This window comes from Ochotona princeps, chromosome 7, assembly GCF_030435755.1.
Source record: "Ochotona princeps isolate mOchPri1 chromosome 7, mOchPri1.hap1, whole genome shotgun sequence".
NCBI lineage: Eukaryota > Metazoa > Chordata > Mammalia > Lagomorpha > Ochotonidae > Ochotona > Ochotona princeps.
The window spans coordinates 66,871,182-66,895,987 of NC_080838.1; the positions used below are offsets into that span (position 1 = coordinate 66,871,182).

At 46.8% G+C, this 24,806-nt stretch overlaps 2 protein-coding genes across 2 annotated transcripts in view; both read right to left on the minus strand.

Annotated features, from left to right (window-relative positions):
• Nucleotides 1–1,498: 1,498 nt before the first annotated feature.
• On the minus strand, nucleotides 1,499–4,862 carry STBD1 (starch binding domain 1). The gene is made up of 2 exons (XM_004596224.2): nucleotides 4,547–4,862; nucleotides 1,499–2,731 (listed from the first exon to the last, which is right to left on the minus strand). The coding sequence occupies exons 1-2, from the start codon at nucleotides 4,770–4,772 to the stop codon at nucleotides 1,965–1,967; spliced, it is 993 nt and encodes a 330-aa protein (XP_004596281.2). The 5' UTR covers nucleotides 4,773–4,862; the 3' UTR covers nucleotides 1,499–1,964.
• An 18,914-nt stretch (nucleotides 4,863–23,776) lies between these two features.
• The window catches only part of FAM47E (family with sequence similarity 47 member E), a 39,041-nt gene continuing 38,011 nt past the window's right edge, over nucleotides 23,777–24,806 (minus strand). Inside the window, exon 10 of the mRNA XM_058666646.1 lies at nucleotides 23,777–24,068. Within this exon, the coding sequence (XP_058522629.1) occupies nucleotides 24,000–24,068 (69 nt within the window). The 3' untranslated portion in view covers nucleotides 23,777–23,999. The remainder of the gene's footprint in view (nucleotides 24,069–24,806) is intronic.

A 24,806-nucleotide genomic window follows, 5' to 3' on the forward strand; every position in this document is an offset into this window, starting at 1 on the left:
CACCAGGTGGTCCTGACGGGCTCGCTCAGCCTGCTGTCAATCTGCGCTCCAAAATGAGTGATGATTTTTAAAAATACAAAGTTTAAGAGTACATCTCAATCATGTTTGCTTTACTGAAATATAGGTGAGAAAATGGCTGGTGGTGACATAGTTCTACTTACTTTGTAATGCTGTTTTTCATATCATTCTTTTCATCAGGAATAAAACACTATTTTGCCAACAGATGTCATCGAATGCTATTTTGACATGTTAGAATCCGCTGCAGGGCAAGCATCTGGCCAGCAGCTGCGATGCTGCATCAGACACCCGCATTCAGTACCAGTGTCTGTGCCTGCTGCTGCCCTTTGGCTTCTAGCTTCCTGCTAATGTAGACCCCGGGAGGCAGTGATGGTTCCTGCCAGCTCCTGGCCTTTGGAAGCATTTGGGATGTTAGCCAGCAGATAGGAGCACTTAGCGCCCAGCTCCCCCTGTGTTCTTTCTCTTACTCAAAGAAAAAAAAATGTGGCTTAGTGGGTTAAGCTCTAACTGTGACCCCAGCATCCCTATTGGAGTGCCAGGTTTGAGTCCTATTTGCTTTGCTTCTAATCCAGCTCGGTGCTAATGCACTCGGACAAGCAGTGCAAGATGGTCCAAGTGCCTGGGCCTCTTCAAGCACACACTGGAGTCTAGGATAGAACTTGGCTCGTGGTGTCAGCCTGTCCCAGAACTAGCCATGGAGGCCATCTGGGGAGTGAACCAGCAGATGCAAGATTTCTCTCTGTTTCTCACCCCCATTCTCTCTCTCAATTTGCTTTTCAAGTAAATTATAAAAAGAAATCAAGCATACTCAATTTTCTTCCAAGTAAAGGAAACATTTAAGTATTCTAAACTTTTTCTCCAAAGGGAAGAGAAAAATACATCTTTCACATCTTCTATACTTTTTGTTGTTTACCTTTCTCTACATGTCTGTTGTAAATGCAGGAAAATATTTTACATTTAGGCTTTTGTGTTACTAAGATTCAGACAGATAATTAAGACATTTAATAAAGATATTAAAACTTGGGCTTTATTATTTATTCACTTACAATAATTTAAATATGCTTATTTCTTCTCCAGGCCAGGTTGTATTTCTGTCCTGTATAAGTGCACTAGCTAAGATAATTACTGCTATAAAAGGAGAGGGAAGGGGGTGACTAGTGAAACAGTTGCTGGAGGGCCTTGGGGAGAGAGGCACAGCAGACAGAGAGGCTGTCTTGTAAGGCCTTCCCTGCAATCGGCTGCCCCTTAGCCTATCCCCATCTGCTCAGCCCACGCCCTAACCCCGTTCAAGTCCCCATCCCTGTGGGCTGCTCCCATGATGGCTGTAACCCTTGTCTCCACGCCATCAACAACAGACCAGTTAGTTAAGGACCTACTCGCTGTCATTAAAAACTGCCCCTGGCACAATCAAACAGAAAAGCTGGGTACCTCCCAGCCACACCTGTCCCCTCCCTAGTCATGTTTCCTGGCCAGGTGTTTTCTGGTCCTGCTAACAGTGGGACAGTAACTATACCTGAAATGTGCCCATCATAAGGAGCACTTGCTCAGCCAGGCCGATAGGAAGGCAGCTATTTCTGACTGTGATTCTTTGGCTCTGTGGTCTGAGAATCACTTAAGGCTGAAACTGGAACTCTGCCATGGGTCAGGTTTTGTGCTCCACAGTCTGAGAAGCTTAGCCAGGTCACTCTCCAAATAGGATCAAGCCCCAAAGTAATGATGGATCAGCACAAATCCATCATTGCCATAGGGGAAAAGTCCAACTTCGCCGGAAGCATCATTACCACCACCACCACATTAGACTCAAATCACTAGCAAGTCTGAAACAGCTCCACTGGCTAAGTCTGGAGTCATGCCACTTTTAGGATCTTCAGTGTGCTACCCAGTCCACTGTGTTAACTTTACCTCCAGCTGCAGCAGCTGAGGTGTCTCACACTCAGCAAACTCCATTAGGGAATTCCCCACCACCTGTGAACCACTTGATCCCCACGGCCAGTCTCTAGGACCCTATTGCTGCATTCTTCCCAGCGAGTGACTCCCCCATTCTCCACCAACACAAACTTCCACTGCACCACGGTATCTGCCGGCAGGAGAACAGAATGAGACCAGAGGCCATCCTTGTTACAGTGGAGCGGGATGTAAGTGTTCCACCTGCCGAGATGCTCATGGTCTCCAGTCACAGCAATGAACTCGACATCAGTGCTCGTCACGTAATGCACCTGGAACCGGATGCTAACTTGCTGGGCCTCTGCTGATGCGGCCACCACTCTGCCTGGTTTCACATCTGCTTCTCGACCTCCTGCTTCCACAAAGTTCCAACCACCCTCTGTTCCCTGCTCTAGGTTACCACCCAAACCAATGTCCCCCCAAGATGAGTGCCTGGACACCATTTCCCAGTCCTGATCAGCAGCGCCCTGACTGTCCAGTTGGGTGACACCCACTTCTATGCTGTCCACAGGTGTCTTGCTAGAAGGCAGCTGCTGCCCGGCTTTAGCCAGCACCTCTCGTTCATGCTGGAATCGCCATTCTCCTCTAGGAGATTCCAGACTTTGGCTTCCCGAGTGGCTCCCAGAGCTGCCATTCGCAGAAGGAACAGGCTCCTGGGAGCCAGTGTGGACACCTCCAGTAGCATTCTGCTGTTGCCATGCTGTCTCCTGCAGGCGGCCAAGGTCTCTGGTTTCAGAAATCAAGCTTCCGTTGCTTTCTTGATATTGCTCTAAGAAACAAACAAAATATACATAACAGGATTAGGCAGCAGCTCACATATAGTCAGGCAGAGATGACACTGTTGCCCAAGGCGTTGCTGCTCTCGGCAGTTTCCCCTCTACTAATATCCAGAACTTAAAGTCCTTGTATACGCTGTGCTCTAAGAATACACATGTACAAGCACTGTTAACATGCACAGCCAGAGATGTCAGCATACCAGTGCAACAGTATCAATAGAGTGGCACACTGTAAAGGTACAACCTGCCACGGTCCTCTCAGTCTCCCATGGTCAGGACCATGAGGGTGAGTGGACAAGTCAGACTACTTGGCTCCTACCATTGAAACACATCACCTAGAGGCAAGTGTTGGGCATGCAGTTAAGATGCCCACCTCTTGTGTCAGTCTCAGCTCACACCCCTGGCTAGCAGCTTCCTCACAGACTGTGAAGCAGGCAGTGTGGGTCCTTTGCCACTATAAGGCAGACCTGAATGGAGTTCCCAGCTTCCCGGCTTTACTCACCCTCACTGGGACTTGTGGGCATTTAGAGTGACCCAGGGTATGCAAGCGCTCTCTCTCTCCTCTCTCAAGATTTTAGCAGCTGCTCTTTTCAAGGTGGGCAGGGCAGGGGTGGGCACTCATAGATCCAGGGCGGATCAGTAAGATCTGGTGCCCGAGCAGTGCATCCTAGGAGTTTGTGCATCCCCTCCCGTTGTACACAGCGCCCATGTTCTCAACAAGACACAGTCAGCTCCCTGCAGTCACCGAATCCGCAGTCCCAAGAGCTCCCTGCAAGGTTGCAATCTCTCAAATCACCCAATCAGGGAGAGGGAAAGGGTGGCCTCTTTTACTTCCTTCCTCTTCAGTGGTGGGGCTGGAAGTGACAAGTGAGCAAATGCTACTCCGAATTCCCAAATCTGCCACTTTTAGAAAAGATAACATCAAGTCTCTCTTCATCCCCACCGTGGGAGCGAGACACACGAGCCGGCTGAAGGAAGCTCACAGGTGTCACTTCCCCAGGACGCTGCAGGCCCAGCGCCCCGGACGGCTGGGCGGCTGGCCAGGGAGCATGTTGGCAGGCAAGGCTTCCTGCCAAGAATCCCTCCGGGCCTGCCCTGCAGTCTTCCAAAACGCATGTGTCACCATGAATGTCAATTCTACTAAACAGAATCCCAGCTCCCTATTAAAGGTTGGGTTCGGTGAGGGGCTGCGCTGAAAGTGTACCCTGGTTCCTGAAAGGGGCACCCGGAAACAACCCAGAGCCAAAGTCCACCCTGAACCTGGTCTGTCCCAGACAAGCGTCCTGTCCGGAGAGCAGGACGCATGCACAGCCGCCCCGCCCCGCTAACTCAGCTGCTCCCATGGCGGTGTGTGTGTGGGGGGGTGGTAAGGTCTCGAGGATGCAGGATTGGGACTGAGAAAAGATCCCCGCTTGGGTGGAGGCTGAAGAGGGTAGGGGGCTCCTTCTGAGCCTGCTGAGCCTGTCTTTCCTAAGGCCAAGGATGAGGCCCTCGCATTGTGCTCAGCGTCTCCAAGAGGAGAGGCAGGAGGGCCCAGGGAGGCAGAGGCCAGCGTGGCACAGCGCCAGCGGGGGGTTCAGCCCATGCGTCCCAGCCCCTCCAAGCACCCCATTGAGAAGCCTGGAGCCCAGCCAGCTGCAGGAACAACCGGAGTTTGGAGAGGGTCCCGCAGGGACGGGCCGCCAGGAAAGCTCCAGGTTCTTCCTCTCCGTCCTCTTTCCTCGTCCGCCCCATTTCCCTTCCCCGTCCCCACCCCCACCCCATCTTCCTCGGGAAAGTTCAAGGACCCCTGCAGACCAGGGAAATACCTGCTTTACTGTCCAGCTCTCGCTTGCCAGGGCCAGGGCTCAGGCCGCTGCTGTCGCCTCCTCCCGGACGGCCTCCGGGAGTTGCAGTCTCCCTAGCAGGGGCCTCTTTATCCGGCTCCGCGCCCCTGCTGATCCCCGCGTCCCCGGGGCTGCCCCGCAGTAGCCATGCGAAAAGGGCCCCGGCCAAACTCCCTCCGACCAGCAGGGCCGACCAGACGGCGCCCATTGTGGAGAGGCCGCGGCTGTGGGAGACGACGGCGAGCGGCGGCGCAGGACTCCCGCAGGAAGGGCCACACCTCCCCGGGCCGCCCCGGCCTTTTACGGCCCGCGAGGAGCCGCCCAGCACCCAGCCTGCTCCTGGGCGGACGCACGCTGCCCTGTCCCGCCCCCGCCCCGCCCCGCCCCGCCCCGCCCTGGGGGCTCGACCCGCGGGTGATCGCGCTGGGCCTCCCCAGCTTCCACCTGCTGCAAAGCACTCAGGCCATCCAGGTCTTCCTTCTCCTTGGATGTTGATACACCTGCGCCCAGAGAGCTGAGCGGGCTGGGAACCCGGTTCAAGCTCCAACGAAGGGGATGAATAAAAACAGTGTTGATAAATAAATACTCCCTGGGACCTCAGAGCAGAAAGGAAGTACAGGAAGGAACCCTCCTGGAGCGCCGAGGGAGGGCCAAGAGACAAGGTGGTAACTATCCAACCTCCTGTCAGCCATAGACCTGGTGGATCACACACCCTACGGTCACGCATTGCTGACTCCTGATTGGGTTTCCTAGAATACCTCGTTAGCATACACCTCAACCAAGCAGGTGAATGTCCCCCTTCAGATCCGCCCTAAAACAGGAGCCTGACTGCAGCTGGAGCCCATCAGCCCGCCACAAACAAAAACAACAACAAAAAACACCTTGGGGTCATCTCCAACTGGTCTCCCTCTGGTGGGGTAAATCATCCCAGCGTATCCCTTGCTTGAAATGGAGGGGGACAGAAGCCCCTGACGAGGTGCATGGCTGGGTCTGTGGAGTTACTGCGAGGTCTGGCTTGTGTGTGGGAAGCAGGTGGCAATTCCTACAGTCTCAAGGCAGAAGGGAGTCTATAGTGCTTAAACCTGTTCGTTACTGGGCTTCCGCCAGCTCAGGAAACAGCGGGTGTATCTTTCTGGCTGCTCCAAACACAATGAGCACTTACAGGCTGCCTTGAGACCAGCAGCCAGAGCGAGGTTGACAGCAACAGTCCAGTGCCGCGAGTCCTGCGGGCCTCTGTGCTCAAGGCCTGTTGCTTGCTCTACGGCTCCCAGCCCAAATTCCCCCCACCCTATAGGACCCACCTTCGGCACCTCTCGGATCTCATCTCCAGCTCGCCACCTACCGCAGGCCAGCTTTCTTGATGCAGGCACCTCTCCTCTGCAGGTCTTGGCACAGGATTGATTGATTCATTCGTTCATTCATTTAGAAAGGCAGATTTACAGACAGAAGGAGAGAGACGAAGATCCTCCATGAATTGGTTCATTCCCCAAATGGTCGCAATGGCCAGAGTTAGCCAATCCAGAGCCAGGAGCTTCTTCCAGGTCTCCCACATGGGTGCAGGAGCCCAAAGTTATGAGCCATCCTTCGCTGCTTTTCCAGGCCACAAGCAGGGAGCTGGATGTGGAGCAACCAGGGCACAAACTGGCGCCCGTATGAGATGTCTGTTCCACAGGGTGGGAGATTAGGCTGTTAAGCCCCAGGACCGCTGTCCTTTACTCCCTGAGTGAGCACAGATTCATGTCCCCAACTCCTGATACCGAGAGTGAAGATCCGGATTGAATGAACGGATGAAAATGATAGTAAACCTGTGCTTTTAAAAAAAAAGTCATATAGCCATATGAAACATTATCTTACAAATAGACTGTAATACCCACTGTTTCTTAAATAGTAAACTTTTAGATCTTATGTTTACCGAAATTCTATGAAAATGTTATTCTATTTTGTCACAGTAAAACTTGAGGTCATAGGGTGGGCTTAAATTGTAAGAAAATTATTTCACTTTTACAAAATTTATTATATATTTTTTATTTGAAAGAGTTACAGAATGAAAGGAGAGACTAAAAGAGAGAACTTTTATCTGTTGGATCACTCCCTAATTGGCCCCAATGACTGAAAGTGGGCCAGTCCAAAGCCAGGAGCCTGGAGGTTCTCCTGAGTTTCCCGTGTGGGTGTAGGGACTCAGGGCCTTGGGCCATCCTCCACTGCTTTTGCAGGCCATTAGCAGGAAGCTGGATCAGAAGTGGAGCAGCCAGGGTTACAACTGGTGCCCATATGGAATGCTGGTACCACAGGCAGAGGGTGAGCCCATTATACCACCATGCTGACCTCTGAGATATACACATATGAAGGTCAATGGAGTAATTTCATAAGATAGAAATCCTTGAACATATTGTTTCTTTTCCTTTCCTTTATAAAGATTTATTTATTTTATTCAAAAGTCAGAATTTGAGAGAAAAAGAGAGAGAGAGAGAGAAATGGAGAGACAGAGAGAGAAAGATCTCCTATTGGCTAGTTCACTCCCCAAATGGCTGTAATGGCCAGAGCTGAGCTAGTCCGAAACCAGGAATCAGGAGCTTCTTTCATAATGCCATCCTCCACTGCTTTCCCAGGCAATTAGCAGGGGCTGGATAGGAGTTTAGCAGCTGGAACTCGAACTGAAACCCATATGGATTCCCAGTGCTGCAGGCAAAGGATTAGTCTGATATGCCACCATGCTTGCATCAACATTCTATCTTTACTGATGACTTCTGTCACTGCTTGACAAGTCTGTTTTGTTTTTTCCCCTATATGTTAATGAATGAATTCTCAGAGAATCTGTAAAATCCAAGAATGCAAACCTTGCTATTCATATCTAATACTTAGAGGGTTCTTCATAAATGCTTTGTATTGTCATCAAGTGATATTTGATTTATTCAAAATATTGCCAAAATTACTTCATGAATACCTTTTGTATTGTAACAATGAAATAGCTGAGGCTGGGCAGCTTTATAAAGCACAGGGTTGTTTTTTGAAGATTTGTTTTATTTATTTGAAAGGTGGAGTTAGAGAGTGAAAGAGTCTTCCATCCACTTGTTCACTCCCCAAATGGGCACACTGGTCAGGGCTGGACCAGACTGAAGCCAGGAGCTTTTTCTGTGTCTCCCACAGGAGTCCAGGGGCCCAAGCACTTGGGCCATCTTTTACTGCTTTTATTTATTTATTTTTAAATATATATTTCTTTAATTGAAGAGGCAGATGTACAGAGAAGAAGAGACGAATAAAGAGCTTCTGTACACTGGTTCACTCCCCAAGTGACCACAATGGCCAGAGCTGAGCGGATCTGAAGCCAGAAGTTTCTTCCAGGTCTCCCATGCAGACACACGGTCCCAGGGCTTTGGGCTATCCTCCACTGCTTTCCTAGGCCATAAGCAAGGAATTGGATGGGAAATGGAGCAGCTGGGACACAGACCAGTGCCTATATGGGATGCCGGCACATGCAAGGCAAAGATTTAGCCACTGAGCCATAGTGCTGGGCCCCGACAGGTTTTATTTTACAAAGCAAAGTGTACCTGGGCTCATGATTCTGGAGCTGCACTGGGCAGAGACTCTGCTGATAGCTTCCTCCTCCCAGAGACTCAGGTCAGCCCAGGGCGTCACTTGGCAAGAGTCAGGGAGTGCACATGTCCGCCTGTGCGTCTCTCCCGCTGCTGGGTCTACATTGAAGCTGTCAGGATTCCGTCATGCGGACTTCACGTGAATGACTTAGCTAATCTTACTCACCTCCCAGAGACTGTCCTTATTGTGGGTTCAGCAGGGTTTGGGTCCCCACACTTATGGGATTGTATATATGCCAGAATCATATGCTCATGGCTGATGGGTTTTAAAGGTGTGGACTTGATCTGACCATGTGACTACACCCCTCAGCACTACAGCCAGGGTACATTGCCACCCTCTTAATACTTCACAGTTAGGACTTGATCCTGGAGACTTTGAGGGTTGAATTTAACCTGGCAGACAGAGGAGCTGCCCCATTCAAGGCTGTGCTTTCGGGCTGGTTGTAGGTGGAGATGCCCAGGTGAGGTGGCAGCAGCTGCAAGCATCTGGACACAGGTAGGTGAGGCCTAGGAGCTCCAGGCGGACCAGGAAGGGGACAAGAGGCACTATTCTCAATACGCCACTTCTGCCCACTGAAATCTGTAGAAGAGCAGGTTCCAAAACCTTCCATGGTGCCTTTTGATATGGACACTAGACTCCAGCAGGTCCTAATAGCCCCCTCCCTGCTCCCTCCTTTAGCTTTGCTTCCTGCCCTGCTTCTGAGATTGCAAATCAACCTTCTCCTAAGAGCTACTCATTGCACTGAGGGCATGGTGCAGCACTGGCCTCCCCCTTAGAGAACAACTCAGCATTTGTTCTTATCTTGACGGTGTCTCCTGGAGGTCCAGAACCTGGGCAAGAAGCATCTTCCACCTGAGTGACAGACACCCACTTTGTCATCATCAACATTCCTAAAACACAATGTGCTAATGTGGACCACTCCAAGCAGGGCCACAAACACCGCAGACCAACCTGGGACCCTCATGTGAACTCAACATGTACTTCTCAAACCCATCTGCAAGCTATAAACATCTCCGTCCTAATGCAGTCAACAATGTTGCTTGGCTCTTGGCTCTGAACTTCACAATAAAAACCTACTTTCTTCTACCAGCCCCAACAGAGCAAGGACAGGAGCTTCAGAGCCATTTGGACCACTTGTCTGAGAGCAGACCCTAACCCCTAGGGACTCCCGAGTCCCTGAATTCTTTCTCCACAAATTCAATCCTACACCTTGTATTCTTCCCACACCCTACCCTCTGGGTTCTTTTCCAGCCTGCAGAGAGGAAGGTCCACCTGCAAAAAGCTTGTACAAACCAGATCAGCTCTGCCCACTGCTCTCCCTCCGGACCCCAGGACTACCTGAAATTATCTAAGACCCAGTCTGCTCGAGGGCTGGGCTCTCTGCCACCTGCTTGTTCAGTGTATTTGCCCGCAGTTAGCCACCACTGTGAACCTATTCCATGAGTAAATTCCATGTGACTGCAAGTTCAACTCTTGTCTCATCTCCATTCTGCCCCTCTCTCTTTATGACCCTGATGTTTGTGATTGGCTTGCTATAATTGGCTTGCTCTGATTTGAGAAATTCTACAATGTTTCCACATCAGTTCTCCACAGACTTTGTCTGGTTGTCCTATAGTTTAGGCCAGTGCTGATGCTGTTGACCTGGAGTTAGGGTCAGATCCTACAAGTTAAAGGGCTGTGTTCCACAAGACTGCCCACCTTGAGATGCCAATCACACACCCAGGGATCTTTCACTTCTGACTCTACACAGCTTTGAGTCGATGGCAAGGTCACTGTGGAAGAGGCAGTTGTGCAGGGTCTGGATTTCAGAAGCTCTGGAACTCTGTCAACTAGAAAACCAGATGTGGCCCCTTGATCTCACAACTCCCCAACCAGGAGCCAAGACAAACCTCTTTTCTTTATAAAGCTGCCTGGCCTTTTTTGGTATTTTGTTATAGTAACCAAAAGCAGACTATTACACCAATTCACTGCACTCCAGCTGAAGTGGGATTTCCCTGCCAAAGCTTTCATTATTGTTCAAAATGTTCCCTAAAGTCACTTCATCCCATGAAACTTGTCCTCATCCTGCAATTTTACTTCCTGTCCCATGCCCTAACTCCCATTTCTCGGGTTGTCAGACTATCCTTCCTTTAAATCCTGGATATATAATGTGACATTCTTAGAGACAAAATCAAGGTTATCTCTTATGCTGTGATTATTTTCATCCTCCCTTTGAGAGTCAGAGCTTGTTCACTCTCTGTGTTCCTCAAGACACCAAATCCGTCATCTAACCAGCCTTGTTTTCATTGTTTGTGTTTGTTGAGTACCAACACGGGCAAGCTCCAGGATGAGTGCTTGGTGGGATTTTCTCCTATATGTGTTTTTGAGAGAAGTAATCTGCCCAAGATCAGGCAGCTAATGAGTGACCGAGCTGCGCTTTGAACTCCAAATCCCGATCCCACAAGCCATGGCCTGACAGCCTAGCCACACTGAAATCTATTTGTGCAAATGTTAGAGTGCACACATTCTGAATTTGTGCTTTCTAAATTTTCTAAAATTGTGCAACTGTTAGAGAGTGCTTGCAAGAGAGTTCCAACATTTATGGCGAATTTCAGAATCTGCTTGATTTGTAATTTGTAATTCGTCCTGCTGGGGCCAGGTTCTGCTAGCCACCAGCACCTGTCCATTGCCATCAGCTGCTGTTCCTGGGACACCTCATGGCATTAACCAGTCGTCAGCTCTGGCACTGTGTAGAGTGGTGACATTGGAACTGCCCTGGGTCTGGTTTCACAGAGACATTTTCTGACTGCAACTATTTGCAAACCTCTGACTCATCCTGCTTCCAGAATAGACTCCAGGCTGACATCTGTTTTGCTAAATGATGAAACTTTTAGAAAAGTCTGCATTGGAAAAATGAATTCATCATATAAAAAAAAACAAATAAGATTATATTACAGTTTTGCATCACATAACAGGTGGCTTGCAAACAGACTCTACATCCTAAATGTGAAAAAAAGCTGCAGTGCTAGCAGAACAAAATTCAACGAATTACCACTGTGGCAATGTCTAACACCGTGAGCAAGAAGTGGTTTTGACTTTATCAAAATAGGGTTATTTTAATAAAAAGTCACGCAGGGGAGGGGACCATGCCCAATGTTACCAGGCAGGACCAGACCACAAAGGAACAGGAGAATGTCCATGCTGTCTACAAGTGACATGGGTCTAATATCTAGCTATGCAACAAAGTCTTACAAAGTAACAAGAAAGTGACATGAGATTTGAAAATCAAAGCGTTCCAGGCAGGCTCTCGCTTTGGTGACTGGAGTAATGCCAGGGACACAGCAGGCACTCACAGCAACCTTTGGCTGAATCAAGTGAATAGATACAGAAATGTTGCAACTCACTTGGTCACCAGACAACTGCACCTTCAAACAGTAATCTTCCATTTTATGTCCTCCATAGAGGCGAGTATCAGAACGTACAGATGGTATGATGATTGAGAGAGAGAATGGGTACAATCCAGAATTTGGTGAAATGAAGAATTTATGTGCTTTATGAGGCAAGCAATCAGACTTCCCTGAACAAAACTCTGAAGGGTTATTGGGACCTATGGCAAGTTCAAGGCCACTTGACTGTCCATGGTAGGGAAATAGCTAAGCAAACTGTGGGGGATGGCATGCTGACAATGAGCCAGGTATGCACACAGCAATGTGACTGAACCTTAAACATAATGGTGGATACAAAGAAAAAATGCATAGCACAATAACATTTTTGTAAACTAGAATTCTGTACATACTCAGAACAACACTACTATGTGTTTAAAGAAACATGGATATTTAAGAACAATCCTTAGACCCAGCACAGTAGCCTAGTGTCTAAGGTCCTTGCCTTGCATGCGCAAGGGTTAGCCACCACTGTGAACCTATTCCATGAGTAAATTCCATGTGACCGCAAGTTCAACTCTTGTCTCATCTCCATTCTGCCCCTCTCTCTTTATGACCTTGATGTTTGTGATTGGCTTGCTATAATTGGCTTGCTCTGATTTGAGAAACTCTACAATGTTTCCACACCAGTTCTCCACAGACCATATGGGCACTGGTTCTAATCCCAGCAGCCCTGCTTCCCATCCTGCTTCCTGCTTGTAACCTGGAAAAGCAGTCAAGGATTACCCAAAGTCTTGGGACCCTGTACCCATGTGGGAGATGTGCAGGAAGCTCCTGGCTCCTATCTTAGAATCAGCTTGGGGAATGAACCAGCAGACGAAAGATCTCTCTGTGACTTCTCTCTGTGTATCTGCCTATCCAATAAAAATAAATAAATCTTAAAAAAAGAAGAAGTATTGTTGTTGTGATACACTGGATTATCTCAACACCTGCCGCACTGGCATCCCTTATGGGTTCATGTCTCAGCTGCTCTACTTCTGATCTGGCTCCCAACTAATAATGTGCCTAGGAAAACGGCAGAAGATGGCTCAACCGTTTGGGTCCTACACCCATGTGGGAGACCCAGAAGAAACTCCTGACTCCTGGCTTGGGTCTGACCCAGCCCTGGCCCTTGCTGTCATTTGGGGAGTGAAACAGGGGATTGAAGATCTCTCTCTTTCTCTCTACCACTTGGCCTTTCAAATGAGTAAATAAATATATTTTAAAAACTTAAATAAAATCAGTCTCTCATAGCATAATGCCCCAAATGTCCAAATGAAAATCACATACTGTGCCAAAACCTAGAAAAATTTCAGGCTAGTGAAGAACTACTTCTAATGAATACCAATGCTGAGTTAGCATACACTTTGGAGTTACTTGAGCTTACGAAATATCCACACATTGATGGGAGTATTTTTGACAGACAACAGGCTAGAAATAGCAATTGGAATAAAGAGGGAATGAATGAATAAGTGCTAAAGGAAATATGAATGAAGTAGTGAGTAGGTCCGGGGCAGGGCCCAGGGCTTTGACTTCCAAGCATGCTGCCATTGGTTCTGAGGGGGCCTAAGCTTTAAAGAAGAAAAAGGGCCATGCAGGGGGTAAGGGAGGAGAAGCAGGAGTCACTTTGGAGTGGTGTCGGGAAACATCCAGGGCAGGGAGCCAGCAGACACTGCCCGACTCACTCACCGACTGTGACCAAGCCAGGCCAGGCCCTCCCCAGAGTGCCAGCCTTGCACAGGAGAGACCATTCCAGTCACTGTATTAGAGGTGGCAAGTGCAGCGTTCCCATGAGGGACACGCTGTTCCTGGAGGGAAGGGGATCAGAATTATCCTCCCCAACCCAACCATGCCCTCACTTCCACTCCCATCAAGTCCGTTATTCCCATTCGATGCCTTATTGTCTGTGACTACTGCCATGCACCCTCCCCTAGCACAGAAGCTCCTGAGGGAAGGGGAGTGTCTTACCGACTGCCGCAGAACCGAGCAGAGTATAGCTTCAAGATGCATAGTTATTGAGTAAATAGGTGAGTAACCTAATGACTCAGGGATGATGATGTCCCTGGATATAGGACCAAAACTACAGCAGGGAAGTGCCCAGAGACTCTTGGTTTCCTTTCTTGTTTATGAACTGGAAGCTATAGTCTTGGAAAGAATAAGCTAGATTGGCCAGGATAGGCCTAAGAAAAATCACAAGGAGGGCCAGGTTTGGGGAGTCTTCTACCTTGTTTTTTATCTCCTTCCTTTTTTCCATGTTACTCTTTTTTTTTTTTTTTTACAGTTTCATTCATTTTTATTGGAAAGTCAGATACACAGAGAGGAGGAGAGAAAGAGGAACATCTTTCGTCGGTTGATTTACTCCCCTAGTGGCTGCAATGGCTGGAGCTGTGCCAATCCAAAGCCAGGAGCCAGGAGCCTCTTTGGGGTCTCCCACTTGGGTGCAGAGTCCCAAGGCTTTGGGCCGTGCTCGACTGCTTTCCCAGGCCACAGGCTGGGAGTTGGATGCAAAATGGTGCCGCCAGGATTAGAACTGGCACCTGTATGAGATCCTGGTGCATGCAAAGCGAGGACTTTCGCCAGTAGGCTACCAAGCCAGGCCCCTGTGTTACTATTTAGTTTCTTTCTGATTCTATTCACCTGCCCAGGCATGGCACTCCAAGAACTGGTGCCCATTAACATTTGTCACAAAACGTTTATGTGGCAGCAATACTTTAGCAACACTTTGGTGGACCTGTTAAATATTTGTCTTATATTTTCAAATGTTTTTATTCATGAATTTATTTATTTGAAAAGGAACGAGACAGAGTTTCCATCTGCTGCTTCACTCCTCAAATCCCCACAGCAGCCGAAGCTGGACTGGTGCTGGAAACACGGGCCAGGAGTACAGGTCTCCCTTGCTAGTGGCAGGAACTGAAATCACTTGAGCCGCCCTCATTACCCACTAGGACCTGTATTAGCAGGAACCTCAAGCCAGGAGAGGGAGTTAGGAAACAAATGTAGGCACTCCCAGGTGGGACATGTGTCCACTAAGCATCCACTCTTATTAGACCTTTTACAAGCAAGCCTGGCAAGAGGAAAAGACGTAAAGACGAGCTCCTTATGGAAGAATCTCACCCTGTGTACCTGTTCTGAAGGATTATGAGGAAAGCAGAGCTTCCCCACTCTTCCCACCAGCATATGGTACTCCCTGCTGTGTCCACAGAGAGCTTGTGTCCTGGCAGGGAAATGGGCTCAGTCACAAATAAATACAACAGAGCTGGGACATCCTAGGTGTTTAAAGTCACCCATGATAAAATAATACAAAATATCAATTGTTGCCTATCAAATGGCAAAGATGTTCTTAAAGATTTATTTATTTATTTGAAAAGCAGAGTTACAAAAAGAGAATAAGAGACAGACAGGGAGAGAGATCTTCTATCCACTGGTTCATTTCCCGAATAGCCACAACAGTGGAAGTTGAGCCAGCCCAGGGCCAGGAGCTTTCTGCAGGCCATCCCAATGTGTGCAGGAGCCCAAGCACTTGGGCCATCTTCAGTGCTTTCCCAGGTACATAAGCAAGGAGCTGGATCCAAAATAGAGCAGCCAGGACTCAAACCATTGCCCCTGTGGGATGCTGATGCCACATACATGGGCTTTACTTGGTATACCACAGAGCCAGCCCCAACAAAGATGAAAACAAACAAAACAAAACAAAACAAACAAAAAACCCCTCAATGTTAGCAAATAGGATAAGGAAAAATGTCTCATATTTAACTTGTGAAAGAGCAAAAAACCACAAATTTTGGAAGGCAAGCTGATACTACCTGTCCAAAGCAGGAGAACTCAAGGCAGAGTCAATGAGCAACTGTGTGGATGCACAAGAATGAGAATATTTGTATATGTGGTTAGAGTTGCATAGCAACCTTTGGTCAATCCCAGACTACAAGCATAATAATGGATCCATCAGATCGAAATGGAGCTGAAAAATTCTAGTTATTTGGCAGTTTTATACTATAGCCACACACAACCTTGCCACTGTGTGACAGTGGCCTACGTGTCCGTCACAATAACACTCTGCACAGGCTTGTGGCCTAGGAGCCATAGGCTAGACCATCCAAGTGTGTGTCTCTTGGATATTTACACAGTGACAAAGTAATCTTAATCCAGCGCCTTAGACTGCTCGGCCACGCTAGTGACAAAGTAATCTAAACACACATTTCTCAAAGCTTATCACTGCTATAAAGCATTAGATGGCTGAACCTGCTACAGACTGAATGTGCCCCCACACCCCTCACCAAATGCCTCTGTGGGAACTCAGACCCCAGTGTGATGGCATAAGGGGAGAAACCTTAAGGAAGATGAAAGGATGAGGACAAGGCTCTCATGAATGGGACTCGGGAGCTAATCGAAGACCGGAGGGAGCTGGGCAGGCCCATCACTGCCTGCCTGGCATGAGAAGACTCCACAACAGAATGCCATCTTGGAAACTGAAACCAGGACTTCACTGGGTCCTGAATTTATCAGCACCTCAACCATGGACATCTCAGTAACCAGAATGGTGGGAAAGAGGTTATTGTTCTTTTCTAAAAAGATTTATTTTAATTGGGGAGGCCAAGATTTACAGAGAGAAGCAAAGACCTTCTGTCCACTGGTTCATACCCCAGGTGGCTGCAGTGGCTGGAGCTGAGCCAATCCTAAGCAAGGATCCAGGAGCCAGGAATCTCCTTCAGGCCTCCCACGTGGGTACAGGTTCCCAAGGACTTGGGCCACCCTCCACAGCCTTCCCAGGCCATAAGCAAGGAACTGGGTCAGAAGTAGAGCACCCAGGACTTGAACTGGTGTCCATATATGATGCCAGCGTTGCAAGGTGGAGGATTAACATGTTGAGGCATGGCACCAGCTCAGAGGTTACCCAGCTCCAGGTGTTCTATCACAGCATCACAGATGGGCTAAGGAAATACTCTCTGCCAGAGCATTATGAGTTGAACAGGAGGGCTTGGTTACCCAAACTCAGATATTTATGTTAATGTTTGATGGATTAGGGTATAAACTTGATCTAATTGTAACATGCAGGAGGTAAGCCCAGTGGCCAGTCTTCAGGTCATTGGACAATGGCTATTGGAAGGCAGTTTTCAAAAATATGAACATCTTGGGCCCGGCGGCGTGGCCTAGTGGCTAAAGTCCTCGCCTTGAACACCCCAGAATCCCATATGGGTGCCGGTTCTAATCCCGGCAGCTCCACTTCCATCCAGCTCCCTGCTTGTGGCCTGGGAAAGCAGTCGAGGACGGCCCAATGCATTGGGACCCTGCATCCGCGTGGGAGACCTGGAAGAGGTTCCTGGTTCCCGGCTTCGGATTGGTGCACACCGGCCGTTGCGGCTCACTTGGGGAGTGAATCAACAGATGGGAGATCTTCCTCTCTGTCTCTCCTCCTCTGTGTATATCTGATTTTGTAATAAAATAAATAAATCTTTTTAAAAAATGTGAACATCTTGTAAAAAATTTAACCAAGTGAAAGATCCCTACAATGAAAATAAAAAAACATTGACACTAGAAATTATAAAATTTTTCCATGTTCATAGGTTGTAAGGTTCTGTATAATTAAAATGTCCATGTTACATAAAACACTGTATAGGCTCAAAGCTATCCCAATCAAAATACCAAGGGCATTCTTCTCAGATCTAGAAAAAAAACAATGCTAAAATTCATACAAAAGTGTGAGACCTCAATGAGCTTAAGTAATCTTCAACAACCAAAACACAGCTGGAAATGTCCCAATACCAGATTTCACAACATACTATAGGGCAGCTATACTCAATAACCCCCTGGAACTGGCACACAAATAGACATGGAGACCAACGGAACAGAAACCCCACACATTATTCTATGTAGCCACAGCCAATTAATCTGACAAATGAACTAAAACCAATCCCTGGAGAAAGTCTTCAACAAACGGTGCTGGGAAAATTGGCTCTTTGTATGCAGAAGTACGAAACAAGAACCCTCCTTTATACCTTATGCAAAAATCAACTCACAATGTATTTAAAGCTATGGACCTAATGCTGGCAAATGACTAGGGAAGCTCTGCAAGACATTGGCATTAATGACTTCTTGGAAAAGACCTCAGGACCACAAGCAATAAAAACAAATACAAACAAGTGGGATTCCATTGAGCTAAGAAGCGTCTACACAACCAAGGAGATACTCACCAATAAATAGAATGAAATCCTCTCTTTTGCACCAAAATGGATACAAATGGAAACTACTATGCTTCCTGAAATAAACCAGCCTCAAAGTAACAAATGTCATGCTTTCTCTGACAAGTTATCACTAATATTAGAAGACAAAAAAGCTATAGGAAGTAAGTAGAAATCTTATAATTGGATTATTGTTTTTAGCCATTATTTATACTTCTGTGTGATTGTGATCTTTTTATTTTGTTGAATCTTGTGGTTAATGATGCATTACGACTGTATTTACAGAGTGGATTGAAATTATTATTTTTTTGTGAAAATCAAATTACAAAGAAAGGAAGCAAAGTGGGAGATTGAAAATGGGATGGGGAGGGAGCGAAGTATGATTGACTTAGAATTGTTAGCTATGAAATACATAAAATCTGTTCTCTTTATATTGCATTTTTTAGATTTATTTATTTGTATTGGAGATATACACAGAAGAGGAAAGACAGAGAGGAAGATCTTCCATCCATTGATTCACTCCCCCAAGTGACCACAACAGCCAGAGCTGAGCCGATCCACAGCCAGGAGCCTGGAGCCTCTTCCAGGTCTCCCACGTAGGTGCAGGGTCCCAAGGCTTTGGGTCATTCTCGACTGGTTTCTCAGGCCACAGGCAAGGGGCTGGATGGGAAGCGGAGCAGCCAGGACATGAATTGGTACCCATATGGGATCCCAGCACATGCAAGGCAAAATCTTTAGCTGTTAGGCTACTGCACTGGGCAATCTCTATATTAATAAAAATTCTAAAAATAAGAAGCAATGCTATATTATTATCTGGTCTTTCAGGTTACTTGCATCTGTTATCTGTGGTTGTTGGAGGCACTATATAATGGTGTGCTGCATGCACTTCTTGTTGGATTTCAGGGGACAGATTTACACTCGATCTTAACCAAAGGACTGAGAAGTGATTACACAGCCACTTTTAAATATGCTATCTCAGCTCATTTCTTTAGCAACATGAGCGGTTGCCAGGCTAGAGTGCAACATGAAGCAGGAGAAGGCTTTCTCATTGATCCAGGAAGCCCTACCCCGTGACTGAGTGGCTCCAATGTGCTTGAAGCACCTGCAGCCAGCGCTGCTGAGCGGCACATGCACATAGAAGACTCCTGGCACCAACCCCAAGGGTTTCGCAGCTGAGCTGTGAACTCCATGAACACATCCCAGCTTGTTGCTGGGCACCAGTAAATGCAGCAGCCTGATCATGGGACATTAGGTAACCATGTAACCAGTGCCTGTAACAGGGCGTTCTCTGATCCACTAAGCTACCAAATCAGCTAACTTTAGTGTGTGTGTGCCAGGCTCCATGCTGAACACTCTCCTTATACATTTCTGGGAGATTCTACTATTGTTATTGCCATCAGCTCCATGTCAGATGAGAAGACTGAAGCAGACACAGGATAAGTCATTTGTTCATGGTCATATAGCTGATACATGGCAGAACTTGGCTAGAACTCAGTTTCTGTGGCTCCAAAGAACACATCTAGTTGCCAAATTATACATGTCCTCCAATGAAGTGGCAGTTGTCTGTATAGAAGTGGGCTTGAACAGATAGATACTCAGAATTTGTGGTATACCCACTTGTACAACACCACCTTTCTTTTTTTAAAGATTTAATTATTTTTATTGAAAAGACAGATTTACAGGGACAATGAGAAATAGAAAGATCTTCCACCCACTGGTTCATCCCCCAAGTGGCCAGAAGGGGTGGAGCTGAGCCATCTTCAGCCAGGAGTCTCTTCTGGATCTTCCACATGGGTGCAGGGTCCCAAAGCCTTGGTCCACCTTCTCTTGCTTTCCTAGGCCATAAGCAGGGAGCTGGATGGGAAGTGAAGCAACCAGGACACGAACTGGACCCATATGGGTTGCTGGAACTTGCTGGTAGAAGATGAGTCTACTGAGCCACTGCACTGGCCCTCATAGTACCATCAGTTCCCTTGCCTACACCTCTGACATTATGGGATGTTCTCCCAGTCCAGTTGATTGAACAATCAACACACTACGACAGCACCAGCCACAACATCACAGCCTAACACGGGTGCTGTAGTTCTAGAAGTGAATTTTACAGCCAATGTGGTGAGACAATGAGTTGACACTCTGCTGTGTCCATTTACCCCAAAGTGGCCTAGTAGGAGGTGCAAAAAGCTTGATTTATAACATCACATGGGAGATATAATAGTTGTAGAGAATGTGGTCCCCAACTCCTATGAACATTTAATCCCCCAAATCATGAGTTAAGGGTAGTTCAGGAGGCTAGAAACTTGATCCAATTATGGAGTTTAGGACTGGGGCTTCATGGAAGGTCTGCTGGGTCGCTGTGACCTGGGAAAGTGGTTCTTAGGAGAGGCCTGAGTTGGGTTCAGTTGCCTTCTCTCTGCCACCTGGCTTTCCTTCTGATCCTTCCCCTGTACTCAAGCAAGCATTAGCAACCCTCCTTAAATGCTCAACTGATACTATTGCCAGACCTTGGGCTGTGAATCTCCAAAACTGTTCACCAATTAAAACTCCTTCCTCAAACAGTAGCTTGTCTCAGGACTTTAGTCATAGTAACGAAAAGCTGACTGACACTGATGACCTTCAAGCTGCAGTGTTTACTCTGAGTCAGCAAGCAAGCTATGTATATTCTCTCCTCCAGAGCCAGAACGCTTGGGTCAAGAACCAGGCAACAGCACTGGGAGGGGCAACTCTGTAAGAATCACTTGCATAATTTTCTAACATATTAGTCACTCAATACCATATCAATTAACTCCATATGTTGTAAATTGTTGATGATATTGTGTTGTGAGTTTTCATTGGAGGGGATGATATTCTACCAGCTCTATTTTCGGACTAGGGATGGTCTCTCAATGAAACTGTTGAACTTGTCTGGACAGTAAGATGCTGGACTCTATGCATGGTACATGCTCGCAATGAAGGAATCATGACTGGATATGAACTATACTACTGCAACAATGTGGAGGAATCCAACATGTGGGGTGGGCATGGGGTAGGGTTGGGGGAATCCCAGAAACTATGAAACTGTGTCACAAAATGAAATAAAAAAAGAGAATCACTTGCATAAATATTAATTTTTTCTTTAAAAATTAATTAAAGAAAGATTTATTTTTATTTATTTGAAAGAGAGTGAGAGAGAGAGGGAAACAGGGAGAAAGAGATATTTCATCCAAGGGTTCACTCCCTAAGTGGATACAACAACCAGGGCTGGGTCAGCCAGACAGCAGCCAAGAACATCTGGGTCTCTCACTTGGATGCAGGGGCCCAAGAATTTGGGCTGTCCTCCGCTGCTTCCCCACATGCATTAGCAAGGATTTGGATTGGAAATGGAAAAACTGGGACTCAAGCCAATGCCTATATGGGATACTGGTGTGCTTATGGGATGACTTATAGAGTGGCAGCTTACCTCATTACACCACAATACTGGTCCCAGAAATGGTTACTTCTTTTTTTTAAAAGACCTTTTTTTTTTTATTACAAAGGCAAATGTACAGAGAGGAGGAAAAACAGAGAAGAAGATCTTCCATCCGATGATTCATTCCCCAAGTGACTGCAACAGCCAGAGCTGAGCTGATTCACAGCCAAGAGCTTGGAGCTTCTTTCGGGTCTCCCACAGGGGTGCAGGGGTGCAGGGTCCCAAGGCTTTGGGTTGTCTTTGACTGCTCTCCCAGGCCACAAGCAGGGATCTGGGAAGCGGGGCCACAAGGACTAGAACCAGCACCCATATGGGATCTGGGTGCATGCAAGGCGAGGGCTTTAGCTGCCAGGCTACCGTGCCAGGCCAAAATGGTTACTTCTTAACTCCATAACTGGGCTCTGATGATTTAAAGCTTGGACTAGTACAGAAGCAGTAGTTATTTTACTTAGTTGAAAGTTAAGACTGTTGCCTTGTCACTCCCCATGGCATTCGAAGAACCCCAAAGCAAGAGAGCAATGTGGTATGGGGGTGACAAATCATCAGTAACAGGTGAAAAACGGTCTATAACAGGGCCTTGGAAACCAGGAGATCCCTTGGGGCTGCCCTCTCCAGGTGCGTGCATTGACCAACAATGTCCTGGCTGGTCAGCACTACCACTAAGTACATTACAATGGACCCAATTCAGCACACGAAAGATTGAGATGGGATCAGGACAGACCAAGAAAAATGATCATCCTCTATGGATTTGGTATTTGAAGTCAGGCCTAACAATGGACTCCATTCCTTTGAACTGGGTTCTTTTGAAATGATTGTGTCTTCTATAATAGGAGAAATAGTGGCATTCATTGCAGAAAGTGTGTGTGTGTGTTATTTAAAATGGTTTATATTGACCTTGGGCATTCAAAGGGCTCATCATCCTGCAGAAGCTGAGAACACCATGTACCACTGTTCTCTACTTTCCTCTCTGAGGCACAAGCCTGCGTCCCCCAGCTGCACCTGCTTTCAGAGGCTGCAGTGGGAGTGGCGCAGGGAGGTGGCAGCCAGCATCCAGTGGCTACCACTTGCCATGGTGGTTACCATGTGCATGCTTAGGCTGTCACTGGAGACGCTTGTGCCAGCTCAGTTAAGAGCCATGAGTTTGAGCACTGCTCTTAGTAAGGTAACTCCAATCTGGTCCTCTTTTTTTTTTTTTTTTTTAGATTTTATTGTTATTGGAAAGGCGGATATACAGAGAGGAGGAGAGACAGAGAGGAAGATCTTCCATCCGATGTTTCACTCCCCAAGTGAGCCACAACGGGCCGGTATGCGCCGATCCGATGCCGGGACCAGGAACCTCTTCCGGATCTCCCACACGGGTGCAGGATCCCAATGCTTTGGGCCGTCCTCGACTGCTTTCCCAGGCCACAAGCAGGGAGCTGGATGGGAAGTGGAGCTGCCGGGATTAGAACCGGCGCCCATATGGGATCCCGGGGCTTTCAAGGCGAGGACTTTAGCTGCTAGGCCACGCCGCCGGGCCCCAATCTGGTCCTCCATCCATAAAGATAATGTGTGGGACCCAATATTCCTATAATAAATTCCTTTCGATTATATTATCTGGAGTGTTCTTTATATAGAGAATGATCCAGAAGGATTCATTCTTTTTTTTTTTTAAAGATTTATTCATTTTATTACAGCCAGATATACCCACAGGAGGAGAGACAGAGAGGAAGATCTTCCGACTGATGATTCACTCCCCAAGTGAGCCGCAAAGACTGGTGCTGCGCCGATCTGAAGCTGGGAACCAGGAACCTCTTCCGGGTCTCCCACACGGGTGCAGTGTCCCAATGCATTAGGCCATCCTCGACTGCTTTCCCAGGCCACAAGCAGGGAGCTGGATGGAAGTGGAGCTGCCGGGATTAGAACCGGCACCCATATGGGATCCTGGTGCGTTCAAGGCGAGGACTTTAGCCACTAGGCCACGCCGCTGGGCCCAGGATTCATTCTTGTGAGTGATTACTGCTGACTCTAATTATTGGTATTTTCTATACTCCTTTTGCTAGTCTACATTTTGTGACTTTTCTAACATGATCATCAACACTTTTTAATAACAAAAAACTTTATATTGTAATATATTATAAATGTATTTAAATATAATATATTACAACATAATATGTAACATACAACACTTTTTAATAACAAAACATCTATACTGTATATAAATATATAAATATAATATATTGCATATATGTAATTTATAACAGTTTTTAATAACAAAAAAGCTTTATACTGTAATATATATGTGTGTGTCATCTTGAGACGTCACTAAACTTTCTAACCTATGACTTTATGTCACAGGTACACATTTACTATTAAAACTAACATGCCCCTCCCAAAGAAGAAAATACCTCTGTAAGTTTAATTCAAAATGGAAGAATATGATATTGTAAAGAAAGAGGAAGAACAGTACTTGCTCAAAACCAGTGAAAATAATAGCCAGGAAAAGCAGAATAGGGTAACTGCTTTGATTTAATTTTTATTGGTTTTTATAAGCAATTGATACTTATCCAATATTTCAATTGATACAAAAATGCAAGGTTACATGTAAATATTTAATTTCTAGCTACTAAAAACATAAAATATTGATTAAATGAGACAGAAAGCCATATGGAATTATGTTAAGTATTAGATATTATTACATTTACAGATGTCGCCAAATCAACATTGTCCCTCCACAATAGGACACTTATCCTAAATTCTATTTACATTTTCAATCAAGAGAAAGCACTCTCCAAGTATGTAGTCAATAAACTTGCCCTAATCGTTTCGCTCAGAATCTTTTAGCCTTGACTGGGTTTTATGGGAGTCCCACAGTTACCTTTCTTCCCAGCATATATCTTCTCAAGGAACTGAAAAACACAAGCAAACATTGTTCAGTCCTTCTTAAAAATCACCACTATTCCCAGATTCAAAATCTCACTCTGACACACGTCCTCGTACAACAACACAAAAATTATGTGGATGAGCTGGCCATGAGGCATGCGCGTCCTAATGATCAGAAATACTCAGGTGGAAATCACACTTGCTTTGTGCCCAAACTCCACCCTGTGCAGCCCAGTGTAGCCTGATCATGACTTTCGCTGAAGGCCTGGGACCCACACACAGAGCACAGGGAAGGAAGCCGTGGGTGGATGACCAAGTGGGACATCTCATGGAACACCTACCCACGGGTAGGCACAGTCACACCTGCACCAGGGGTTTTAAGAGAGAGGATGACTATGCACAGCTGCATGTAAGTCATGACTGTGAGCAGGTGTGCATAAGCATTTGCATGAAATCTTATTGATAAAACAGAGGTGATGGGAGCTAAGAACACAGGAACAATACACTGCCAGGTCTCAAGTGACAGTGCTCCCAGGGGAGTTGGCTGTGGCCAGGGTACGCTGTCTGTAGTAAACACAGCTAACATCAGGCTCACCAAGGTGTTTGGCTTGCTTCCTCCAGCCCAAAACTCGATGATGTGTCCATAGACAGACTGAATTCAACCAATAAGAAACAACCCAAAATGAATAACAAAATTGTGCTACCACTCAAAATGTGAAGAGGATCACAATATCTTCAGGTGTAAACAGACGATGAGGGTACTT

Excerpts from the sequence above, each read along its gene's own strand:
- STBD1 (XM_004596224.2), bottom strand. The coding sequence starts at position 4,772 with ATGGGCGCCGTCTGGTCGGCCCTGCTGGTCGGAGGGAGTTTGGCCGGG. Across the intron at positions 2,732-4,546 it reads AGAGCTGGACAGTAAAGCAG|AGCAATATCAAGAAAGCAAC; the intron begins GTATTTCCCTGG and ends TTTGTTTCTTAG.